The following is a 12,409-nucleotide window of genomic DNA, read 5'->3' on the forward strand; positions in this document are numbered from 1 at the left end:
TTTTTTAAGACAGCTTTAATCAGAACATCCAAGTTTAAATACAAGTGACATAACTGGGAGGCATCTTTCATTTTTACTTACTTTTCAGATGGTTAGGAAACCAACAGTCACCCCTGTACAGCACAATATACAACCAAAACTAACAGTAGCTTTGCAACAGGAAACCAAAATTGCCCCCACTTTTTGATTTCTTGAAGGCTAATGCATGAATGTTGATGATCAGAAGAGGCTTAAGGCATAGATATGAGAGAGCACCTACATGATACAGAGGATTTGTGCTAGTAAGAAACTGAAATTTGTTTCAGCTGCAAAGGTAGGTAAATCTAAAATGGTAGGAAAGGAGAAGTGTTTGAGAAACGCTTCCTTGTTTTTAAATACAAATGTTTTAAGAGCTCCCCTGCATTCCACATCAAAGAGTCTGCAGTATTTAGACAGAAACTGCAGAACAGAACATGTACTTCTGCAGAAGACTGTGACCAACAATTTGTCTTTCAGTCAGTGTCTCCACAACTCTATTTCACATTGTCAAGTGAAATGATTTTTGTTTGAAACCCGGTGAGTCCATCTCAAACCTCAGAGATGGAGCAATTCCACTTCAGAAAGCTGGAAACAAGACACCCTCTTTAAACCAAAGATGGAATCAAAGGAATCAAGGCATGTACTGCTTCTGAACTTGCAGAACTTTGTATATGATACGGAAACTTAAGACACTGGTAAACATAATGATTAAGGCAACAAAATGCTGTTACGCCTCCTGAGATCAACCTAAACCTAAAGGGATGCTTCCTCAAAAGGCAGTCAAGTCCACTCATCACTATTTGCTTCCTTTACACGAATTTCTGGCAGGGATAGCTCCCTTCTTGCTTTTAGTTTTATGCTCCTCCTGCTGCCCTCTTGTGTCTGCATACACACTTACAGGCTTCCTTCTCTGCATCCTGCAAAAAAAAAATCTGCCACCTGCACATTTCTTTGCAAGGTCCATCAGATGAAGTCACACGATGTCCTGGGTCCCATGCTGGTATATGCACTTAGAAGTGGACAACAGCCACAGAATAAACACGTCACAGACACCGCAGTATCCATCTTCCCATTTTATTTATAATATCCAATATGATCTAGTGGGGATGGTCAGCTCCCACTCCAGCTTTATTTAATTAAAGAAAAAACATCAGCTGAAAGCAGTCTCGTCCTACTGGGCCTGACTCTGCAACTGGACTCATTTCAATCAGTCGCTGGACACAGTGAATAACACCATCCAACCCAACTTTCACACACTTAGAACTTTTCAAAACACTGGATCTCTAAGCTGTGAAATTGCAATTTTATTGGGCAAACAAGACCTTTCAAAATAACATTTCTACCAGCATATACACAATACTGCAGACTCCCACTTGGACACAACCAAGCACATCACGTGCTGTGGTACATGGTAGAGAGTGGGGGGAGAGAAGAAGACTGCGCCTCAAGCCTAGCTAGTCCCTCTCAGCTCAAGTGGGAGACCACTCCCAACTGTTTTTTTTATTCAACTGCCAGAAAACATGCAACAGTATAGATATCTGCAAACAGAGAGACCTCTCCCTGCCCAGAGGTGCTATACCCTGCCTATCAGGGTACTTCTGCACATGGAAAGAGCTCCAGGCACTCAGGTGCAGAGATGGGAGGTCTGGCTCATATGTCACCTTTGCTGATGGTGGTGGTCTTGCAGCACAGTAATTAGTGGAACTCAGGAAAGTCAGAAGTTCTGCCTTCGGAACAACCATCCAAATGGGGGAAGAAATTGCATACAAAACAAAACAAGACTGATTTCTTTACCCTTTCCATAAGAGAAGAACACCACATAACAAGGAGCTGGAGCCATTATTTATGTCTAGATGTGGTTAAAAATAGGGGCATCCTCAACTGCTGTGTTTCCATAACAGTGATGTAATATCTGAGTAGATTATTGAGTCCAAATGTATGGGAAGATGATGATTTTGCAGACGTTTTGCAGAAGGCCTAAAGATGTTGGTGGGTTTCTGCTGCCTTGTCAGTTCCTAGCCTTTTATAACAGCAATAGGTCTCAACTTAATGGCTTTCTTGCTGATGCCAGCTGCATGGCAGGTATTAACGACATCTGTCACATTCTTGTAAGACTCAGGTGCCTGGAGGGGGAAGAGAGAAAAAGAAAACACTGTAAACAGCCCAAAGTCACAGGAAGCTAGATACAGGCTTTGGATATCTCTTCCTTTCTTCTTAAAAACTGAACTATATGCATTGAGGTTGTAAAAGAAGGTGGACATACTGAAAATCTAGACATATTAGACATTCAAAATCTAAGATATATTTGGTTTTAGAATTCAACTTTTACCACATTCCAGATAAGATACTAGCTCTTTTGGTTCAGTTCTCCTAATGTTCTCAGATAATCCAATACATTAGCAGGCAGTAATGCTGGGACTCAGCATTTGGCAGGAAGTCACTCCAACTTCCTCCTTCCAGACAGCCCTTAGGATTTATCTTCACTGCCTCTCAGTGACAAGAAACAGGGATGAACTCTTGAGCTCTTCCTCCAGTATTTTATTAGGAAGCCACCCTTGAATAGAGATTTTAACAGGACAAACAGGTTTGTACAATACTAACACCCATAAAAGCAGTTATAAATGATTGATTATAAATGAAGCTGTGATCACAATAAATCATAACTGAAGTCATAACAATCAAATTTTTCTAGCCAGTTAAAGTTCTCTTCCTGAGGAGAAAGTGGAATTTGTCTTAAAAGGCAGACTGCATACATAAATTCATGCACTGCAATGAATTTACATAACAACAACAGTATACACTAAATTCAAAACTGGGAGAATATCATTTAGAAGGAAGAGAGCCCACAAAAGGTAACAACTTCTGTGATGGTCCCACAAAGATTTTTCAGAGTCGATGGTTACTATCTCTATTGTCAGGCAGGAAAAGAGGGAAAAAACATATCCCTTGAAACTGCCAAATAATCTACTTCTGGCAGGACTCTGGGGACAGGGAAAACTTCATATTGCTTTCCAGAAAATTGGATAAGTCTATCAGAAATTGCAGAAGCTGTACATATAGGCAAGTAGTGATTAACCAGCACTGTCAAGAATTAAGTGACAGAGGGTCATTCAGTCAAGGAGCAAGATTCTCTTCTCCCCTCACAGATAACAAAGTATTAAACTCACTTCTTCCATGACCAGTTTGGGAGAAGCAACACGGATGGCAATGCCCATGTCAGCCAGTTTGTCCAGTACATCCTGGAAGTCCAAGTTACGTCGAGATTTGGCTCGAGACAGTGCACGACCCTAGAAAGTAGATTAGTTAGTTCTGGTTTTTTTGTGGTAGTTTGGAAAAACACCACTCTTTCTTACTACATAAAGAAGAAATCAACAGATATGCTCAAGAAAACTAAGCTGCATTTCCAGCTGCGTTGAACAAGATGAAAGACCTTTTGTCAGGACTACCACAAATGTAAGTGGTTGTAACTGCTGATGAGGAAGCAGACATCTAAGACAGACCCCCTGGAATAGTATTGGGTGAAGTTTGACATCTGGTGCTATATCTAGCACATAATCTCTAATCAGTACACATTATAAGCAAACAGAATAGCTGATGACACAGACCAAGGTAAGCCACAAAATGGGAAATTCAGATGACAAGCTTCTGCATAATCAGGTACTATGGCTAGGAAAGTTCTGTATTTAAATACTCTAGCCTTTTTGCTCAAACCACGTCAGACTCTGCTCACAATTTATTTTTACTAGAAACTGTTTCTTTTCCTCAGTCATCCTTGTTGCACAATGTTAAAAAAGGAGAAAATATCTTCTTCCAGCTACTGAGGAATTTTATATAAACAGTCTCAGCATCATGAATTGTTCTTGTTAGCTCAGATACCGGGATTTTGAAAAAGGAGATCATTCTTGACATACTCATATTAACCTTTGCTTCATATAAAGGAGCATCCCCTAAATTTTCTTGGACTACAGTGGTAAGAACCCCTGTATCACCAACAAATGAATCAGACACTGAATGACCCTTTAACAACCCTGTTCACTGGATGATTTTCCCATCCAAACATCTTCCTGAAATGCTTTTTCACTTACAGCTCCGTGGCAAGTAGTTCCGAACGTCTCAGTCATGCCTTGCTCTGTGCCAGTAAGAACGTAGCTACATGTGCCCATAGTCCCACCAATCAGAACAGGCTGTCCAGTCAGCTGTGGATGCAAACAAGTCTTAATTCACCAAGCAAAAGCCTAAGCAACTCATTAATAAACGTCTGAGAGGAGTTACATCTCCAAAAGAAGCGGTTAGATTTACATTCCCTCAGAGCATCCCCACTTGCCTTAGGTGCCTGGTATGAAGGATTCTGGAGACCAAAATGCACTGAAAGATGTACACCAGTGTATCAAAAAGACTTGGCTCCAACAGACAGACAAAGCAAATGACTGCAGCCTGCCATAGATATAAAACCTTCATGACTTTTCAGCCACTGCAATTGCAGAGTGCAAGACTGAGTTCAGTATTCCAAAGATCAAATAATACACACATAAGCAGAATTATGCCATTCCAGTGCTATTACCTCAAAGAAAGGAACTCACAGAGTTTAGATCTCTGTTAAACACTCTAAAATTATCTGATTCATCCAAAAATTCCGTTTTTCCTTCTCCTACAGCTAAACTTACTTGATAATCAACAGCAATAAGAGGATGGTGAGGAGGGAAGGCTCTGGTTGATCCTTTTCTGTGCACCAGTAGAGTCCTTTCCTTCCCGTCCACTACGTGTTGCTCCACTTTGGCAATGTTGTGAGACACATCGTAGATAACGTGCATATCGAGGTCATCTGGGGTTGTGTTGAAGACTTTGGCAAAAGCCTAAAATGAGAACAAACCGTGACATGGAATACAAGAGGAGAACTGCAGTGTACACGCAGAAGCTAAAAAATACTTCAAAAAATTAAAATCACAGAATGGCCTGGGTTGAGAAGGACCTCAAAGATCACCTAGTTTCAACCCCCCTGCTATGCACAGGGTCGCCAACCACCAGACCAGGCTGCCCAGAGCCACATCCAGCCTGGCCTTGGCCTTCCAGGCTGCAAGCACACACTGCTGGCTCGTGTCCAGCTTCTCATCCACCGGGGCCTTCAAGTCCTTCTCTGCAGGGCTGCCCTCAAAGGGTTCTTTGCCCAGTTGGTATAAACACCCAGGCACAGATTTGCATGAAAATGTCTCTTACTGATAAGCCAGTGATAAACCAGTGACCTAAACACTTGGCATGGCAGGTAAGAACCCTCAGTCAATTTCAGCATGAAGAAATTGAGTGCAGAGTGTGACAGAAATGGACTGTCTAGACTTATCTGCCCATCAACAGCTTTAACATTAGAATTCAATCTGTTATCAGCTAAACAAATTCTGGCAACTCTGAAAAAGATGGTTTGGTAGTTTAAAAAGGAGAATCTTCTTGCACCTTCCTCTTCCAGGAAATATTGGTGACAGATGGACATTGGACTGGATGACCCTGGCAATCTTTTCCAGCCTTGGTGATTCTATGATTCTGTTATGCAGCTACTGTGTATTCCATATGCCTTGGATAAAGCATGATGTGCACCAGAACATTTACACCACAGGCAACTCTGCTCATACCTGTCTTGTTAAGAAAGTCATAGAAGAGCGGTTGACCCACGCATAGTTTCCAGCAGCTGCCATTCCCTTCAAGTAATCCTGTCCCTCCACAGAGGCAATCCTGGCACACGCTAGCTGGCGATCGTTCACTATGATTTTGTCCCGTTTCATAGCTTTTTCCATAGCCACCAATGCATCTAGGAAATAAGCACATTTCTAAGAGACTTCTTCATTTTGTTTCACAAAATGAAGATTAACACAAGTCTCTACAAGTTATACTCAAAAAACTGAACACATCTGTCCAGTGGTCAAACCTACAGCTTCCTCTCAAACAGTAGAGTCATTCTGTGGCAGAATATTGTTGTTTACAAACAGCATTCCCTAAGACTATTTTTAGAAAGGAAAGTTCAGGGTCTGAGGTGTACCAGAAAGAATTCTCCGCTCAGACAAATGTAGTTCAGCCTGCTGATATCTACTAATAATCTAAGCACTTTATTACATTCAAAACAATAAAGGCAGCTGTAAATCTTTTTTTGACCCAACAGTTCAGTTGTTTCTTTTTTCTGCCACAAGAGTGTCTGCCTTTGTTACACCAAATATTAAGACTTCACAATCCTAAGCAAATATGTTTGAAGAGAGCCTCTGAACCAGACAAAGGATTCAGTGAAAATCTCCCTCCACTCTCAATCATACAAGAACAGAGTTTAGAAGGGACTTCTGGGATCACTTGCTCAGCGCAACGCCAGCTGGACAAGGCTGCTCAGGGACTGAGTCAAGTTCTGAATATCTCCAAGAATGCTGGTTCTACAACTTCTGTACACATCCTTTTCCAGCATTTGAGGAAAGGGAAAACAGAGGGAGACAACCCCTGCCAAGGTAACTCAGAATAGACTGACAATTGTGAGAAAAGCTTTTTGGTGTTGGAGTTTACAAGAACATGCTGAAGAGTTTGCTTTACTCCAGGTACCCATGCCAGTCGGACCATACCTGTGGCAACCTGATGGCCCAAACCTCTGCTGCCACTATGGATCATGACGCAAACCTGTCCTTTGTGGTCGATGCCCATCTTCCTGGCAGCATATTCATTGTAAATGTCATCCACAACCTGGATCTCAGCATAGTGATTTCCTGCTCCCAGGGTCCCCAGCTGCCAATCACAACACAAACATCAGACAGCTCTTAGTAAGGCAGCTATGGGAATATGGGCGAAAGGGCAAATTGCTACAAAGGTTTCAGTTCCAGGAGTTTTTCCAGGAAAAACAAACAAACGTAAACTAAAAGGAAGCACAACACAGTAGCATTATCATAGCCCTCTTTGTTCAGATTCATAACAACTTCTACTGTTTGAACAAGACCGGGATTAAACAAAAGGACAAGAATCTACACTCTGTGCAGCCACTCTTTTTGCAACTCAGGTCCAGTCAAAAGACAGGAAAAGTAGAGTACTGAGAATCCACCCTGTTTATAGAGACAAGCCAGACAAACAAGTGTAAGCCAGACATTGCCTTACACTTGTTTCTAACCCCATGAGGAAGCTAAAACATCCTTTTAACTATGTCATTAAGCCTTTTCAGCAGATTAAAGCAAGATATTCCATTTTTAAGACCCACTTTTTTCTGACTTAGTAATAGGTGATTACTTGTTTGATAGGTTAAATGAGAAAATTGAGGACCTAACATCATTTTTAGGTTAAAATCCTGTAATGTTTTGCAGCACAATTCATAAAACTCAAATCATATAAAATAAAGTTTCAGAAATTGAAGCATTATCACTGGTCCCTCAAAAGCATTCCACCCAGAGCAACGACACAGTGATATACTTACTACACATAGAAACCCCTTGAACTGTAATTCAAAGTTCTGAGTTAGTCACATTTATTGTGGTATCTTTCCTTGCCCTGCTATTAAGTTGCTATGCAAACAAGGAGAAAAGTTACAGAACAGCTTGCCTGTCTTTCAACAAAACTACATCTGGATGGGGAAATGCCAGCAAACATGAATCCCAGTGTTAATTGGTGAAAACCTGATGCCCCCAGGGACTTTGGGTACGCCCAACATTTATCATGTTTCCCTGTGTTCAAACTCTGCCAAGAATTAATCAGAAATAGCACCACCATCTCACCTTTCCACCTGCCAAGAACCATCAGGCAAAGGTTCAAGAAAAGACAAAGTCAGAAAACCACCCGTTATCTTTCACTTTGAACCCTGGAGGCACTACAAAACCCTTTTGAAACACAGCTTTACCTGAGGCAGGCCCCTCTTCTTTGCTCTCGAAGAGACTTTGTTGGGATCAGCCTGCAGCATTCTTCCATACTCCTCACAGTGTTCCTTGTCCTCTGCCCAGGCATAGCCTTCCCGGAGAGACCAGTCTACACCCATCTCTAGAGCCTCTTCCAAATCCCTGCAATTAGCAAAGACATATGTGCATTCTATTCTTGGAAATATTCAAAACTTAACGAGGTATGGTCCTGAGAAACTTGATGGTTCTCCTCCTGGAGAAGCACACGTATAGAAAGGCTTTGATTTTTTTCTCTTTCATAAAATCTCCCACCCTTGAATCTTTCATAAAAACAAGAGATGACCACTGCAGTGACGTGCACACAAAGTTGTTCTCTTACTTGGCGTTCATGGGGATGACACCCTTTGAACCAACACCGACAGGAATGTGGTCAAACATAGCCTGGGCGAGCTGCTCCTTCACAGGCTGCACATCACTTTCATCCAAATTTGTACGCAGTAAGCGGACACCGCAGTTGATGTCGAATCCGACACCACCTAACAGTGCAAGAAGAGCCATACAGTTAGTAGTGTGCTAATGCTGTTTGCTAAACACTAACATTGAAATATTAAAGATGAGATTCATATTAATCTTAAATCAAAGTCCTTACTGACAGGGAGAACGTATCAAATGATGTGATCTTACATCTTTCTAAGACAATATTGGGAATTGTATTAAGTTACATTTTAATGGATTTACAAGAAGCCATAGATTTCAAGAGAGCCAAATAGTTTCGCAAAGACAAACCTGACCACTCTTTAGAAAAACCCCCACACAGCTTCTCCATCTCAAACACATGCTCTATGCATCTGCTAGTTGCTCCAGCAAGTGTATACCGCTTTAATTAAATACATGAACAGAAATTGAAGAGGACATTCAGCTGCCTCAGGACACAACGAAAGTGACAGACAAAAATCTTAGCACAGTTCCCAAAAGCAAGTCCTTGGAAGCAAATCGTTTTTGAATCTTCACTGGAATAAATATTATAATAAGCAGAGAAGATTTAAAAGTAATATGAAATTTTAGTTTTGCTTAATTCTCAGCATTTAATATAAACTACCACCACAGAGAGAGGCTGAGTGTGAGAGACCAATCATGCCACCTTTACTAGTGTCCGAGTGGGGATGCTAGACAAGGAGATCTTCATTTTGAGTCCATTGGAAACACACAATTTGAAAAAAGTAAGGCCTAACACATGAATCTCAGGTACAACAACCACAAAAGCGCTTGTAGACCATCAGTTACTAAAGACCAAGGTATATATAAAAAAGTCAGAAATATAAAAAGGTCATGTTTTTAACAAAATACAGAAATATTCTTAAAAAGGGGCTTCAAATCTTGCTCAAAGAGAAGAGTCAATTCTTTATCAACATGGTGAAACCAAGTCCAAAGTCTTGTGCTCTCTCTTCAAGACTGAGGGATACAAGCCCAAGTCAAAAACATGGTAATTTTTTCTGTACTGTTTAAATGCTTACAGAATAACCATTCACAATATGAAGAATAAAGATTCTGAGCACAGAAATTTAAGTGTCTCTTAACTCTGTGTAATTCAGTCATCTTTTGTCTTTGTTCTGCATGTAAAGTACTGTACAGATCTGCCATTTTGCCACGTATTTTTAAGCCAACGCAGACCTTCCTCAGTGCAGATTAAGTCAGTCTTGAGGTAATCTCACCTGGTGACACCACTGCTTCAGGATCATTCATATCAAAGGCTGCCATGTTGCCAATGGCAAAGCCATAGCCAGAGTGGACATCTGGGAGACCTATGGATCTCTGAAGGAAAACAAAGGAAATGTCAAAGTTCTGCAAACTTTGTACTGCACTAAGAGTCATCTTGGTTATGCTCTGACTTGTGATAGTGGTTATCACATGTACAGACCAATACACCAGACAGAGAAAGGATGTTCTGATGGGGTAGACATCTGAATTCAGGACAGTAAACGCCTACAGTTTACAGGAGAAACCATCAAAGAAAGCAGAGAGCAGTTCATCTCACCCTGAAGCAAGCTGTAGAGGCTAGTCAGCTGAGCAGCCCCTCCTGAGATTGACCCGGTCCCAAGAAAACTTACAGAAAAAACAAAACATCCAAGTGTAAGAACTGTAATCTCAAACTGAAATCTAGTTTATCCCTGGACTCAAGAGCCTTTGCACTGGCATCTTTGTAGGCAATAACTTATGAATGGCACAGAGCAGAGACAGAAGACTGAAGACGAGTTTGTTGCTGTCAGGTGCCATCTACAGCAATACCTAAATGCAGTAAATTTAACAAAGAAGGAAGTCAGTGCAGTGGAATAAGATTACACAACAGTCAGCACTTTCCTTTCTTAGCTACGTCACTGAACATTGACTTAAAACTGCATGCTATGGGTGGAAAAAGACATTCTTTTGACATGACAAGATAAGTTGGGAGCTGAGTCAATTCATAAAAGAATTACTTTTAATTGAACCTTTCACGTTACTGCCAATTAAAGAGTGTGCATCTACACAACTCTACAAGTTTGAGGCATGGCAAATTTAGATTATGACACGCTGCAAATAGGACTCAAAACATTCTGTCTGTTTTCTGAAACCCACTGAACGTATTAAACTGTTGCTATACGTGAAAGGGAGAACTGTTTTTCAGAGGCTTATATGCTTCTTCTCCCTCCCCTTACCGTCAACAAGAAATCTTATTAAAACGAGTTAAGATGTGAATAGAAAGATAATAATAACAAACTCTCCTACAAACTATCAGCCATAATTCCTATTTTAACAGGTTGCTTCAATTTTCTCTCACCTTCTTCTTAGTTGGTCACTAAGGCATTTTAGCAAATTGATGGTTAGCCTTTCACCGTAGCCAGAAACTCAAAACTTTTGCTGAGTCACCATGAGAAACAATTGGAAAAAAAAAAAAAAAAGAAAAAAAAAAGACAGTTCTGGTACTTATTAATGTAAGCAACACTGAACATAAAAAGATCATTTCCACATTGTACTTAATGTTTCTTGAAAAGTGATGTTCTTCCTGCATCGCTGCATTCGATGCTTCATTTCCAAAATGCACGGGGCCAGGGAAAACAGTGCATGGCTCTGTTGAGTGCATGGCTCAGTGGAAGGCTCACTACCAACACTAGGGCAGCAACAGTAACACAAATAACGTCACCGCTTGCTCTCTCTTCTCCATGCATTGCAGGTCAGCAGAGAGGATTCAAAAACAAAGAACAATAGACAGTGGAAAAATAGTGGCTAAAGCAACTGGAATAGCATAAAGCAAAGCCAGCAAGGCTTCATGTCAAAAGACAGTCAATGAAATAAGTAGATACTTCCCTTTCTGACAATTTCACAGCCTGTCCTTGCAAACGCTCAGAGCCAGTTTCCCAACACACCAACTGTCCTAGAGATCTCTGATCCAAACACCTCGCACCAGTATTCCCATGATCAGTGACAAGCAGGAACAAAAAGCAACTTTTCAGAACAATGACTCACATGAACGATTCCAGGCAATGCAGCTACATTCCCAATCTGTTTCATAGCAGGCAAAAAGCCACCCGCACCTTAAAACCAAAAGAAGAAAAACAAAATACATTCGTAATCAGATAGCTTACCACGGCAATAACAATTTTTGAAGGGTCTGCTCAAAATACCAGCTCACCAGAAATCACAAGCAAGTGCTCAAATCTGGTGAGCTCTAAGCAAGATCTGACATATCGTTATGTTGATATGACAGAAGGAAGGGAAGCCATCCAGTGGCACTGCACAGGCTTGAAGATTGGTCCCATGTGAACCTAATGAGGTTCAATACGGCCAAGTGCACAGTGTTGCACTTGGATCAAAGCAATCCCAGATACATGTACAGACTGGGAGAAGGACTCACTGATAGCAGCCTTGCCAAGGTCTTTGGGGACCTGATAGGTGAAAAGTTTAATAAAAACACCAGTGTGTGATGCAGGCCAGAAAGCCAATTGTACCCTGGGCTTCATCAGAAGAGTAGTGGCAGCAGGGAGAGGGAGGGAACTGATCTCCACTCTGCAGCACTACTTGCAGGCCTGAGGCTCCCAGCACAAGAAGGATGCAGAGCTGTTGGAGCAGGTCCAGAGGAGGGCAAAGAAGATGCTCAGAGGGCCGGAGCACCTCTCCCGTGAAGACAGGCTGAGGGAGCTGGGCTTGATCGGCCTGGATAAAAGAAAGCTGTGGGCAAACCTGCGCCCTGCCAGCCCAGCCCAGTCCTCAGTGTGAAGGCCCCGCAGACGCACCTCCGCCGCGGCAGGCGTTGCGCAGCTCCTCGAACATCAGCTTCTCCAGCGGGTCGTTCACGTAGAAAACTCCCTCCACCTGCGGGGAGAACGGTCTGAGCGGCCGGGCTTCCTGCTTCCCCCTTCTCCCCTTCCCAACCCTTTCCTCCCCTCCCCACGCACATGCATGTTGGGCACGAAGCCCTTCTTGATCCGCCAGCAGTTCTTGTCGATCTTGTCCAAGTACTGCAACTCATCGTTGTAGCTGCGGCTCATGGTGGCTCCGCTCACGTCGAACCCCTCCGA

At 42.0% G+C, this 12,409-nt stretch overlaps 1 protein-coding gene across 1 annotated transcript in view; it reads right to left on the bottom strand.

Moving 5' to 3' along the window:
- Positions 1 to 1,076: 1,076 nt before the first annotated feature.
- Positions 1,077 to 12,409, bottom strand: part of RTCB (RNA 2',3'-cyclic phosphate and 5'-OH ligase) — an 11,383-nt gene continuing 50 nt past the window's right edge. The window contains exons 1-12 of the mRNA XM_052669018.1: positions 12,287 to 12,409; positions 12,125 to 12,203; positions 11,358 to 11,425; positions 9,569 to 9,668; positions 8,236 to 8,392; positions 7,862 to 8,018; positions 6,606 to 6,765; positions 5,640 to 5,815; positions 4,683 to 4,871; positions 4,104 to 4,214; positions 3,186 to 3,305; positions 1,077 to 2,141 (exon numbers count right to left, since the gene is read on the bottom strand). The exon at positions 12,287 to 12,409 is cut by the window's right edge and continues 50 nt beyond it. Coding sequence (XP_052524978.1) covers positions 2,034 to 2,141; positions 3,186 to 3,305; positions 4,104 to 4,214; positions 4,683 to 4,871; positions 5,640 to 5,815; positions 6,606 to 6,765; positions 7,862 to 8,018; positions 8,236 to 8,392; positions 9,569 to 9,668; positions 11,358 to 11,425; positions 12,125 to 12,203; positions 12,287 to 12,379 — 1,518 coding nt within the window. The 5' untranslated portion in view covers positions 12,380 to 12,409 and the 3' untranslated portion in view covers positions 1,077 to 2,033. The remainder of the gene's footprint in view (positions 2,142 to 3,185; positions 3,306 to 4,103; positions 4,215 to 4,682; positions 4,872 to 5,639; positions 5,816 to 6,605; positions 6,766 to 7,861; positions 8,019 to 8,235; positions 8,393 to 9,568; positions 9,669 to 11,357; positions 11,426 to 12,124; positions 12,204 to 12,286) is intronic.

Source organism: Tympanuchus pallidicinctus, unplaced genomic scaffold (genome assembly GCF_026119805.1).
Source record: "Tympanuchus pallidicinctus isolate F22 unplaced genomic scaffold, pur_lepc_1.0 scaffold8, whole genome shotgun sequence".
NCBI classification, from domain to species: Eukaryota; Metazoa; Chordata; class Aves; order Galliformes; family Phasianidae; genus Tympanuchus; species Tympanuchus pallidicinctus.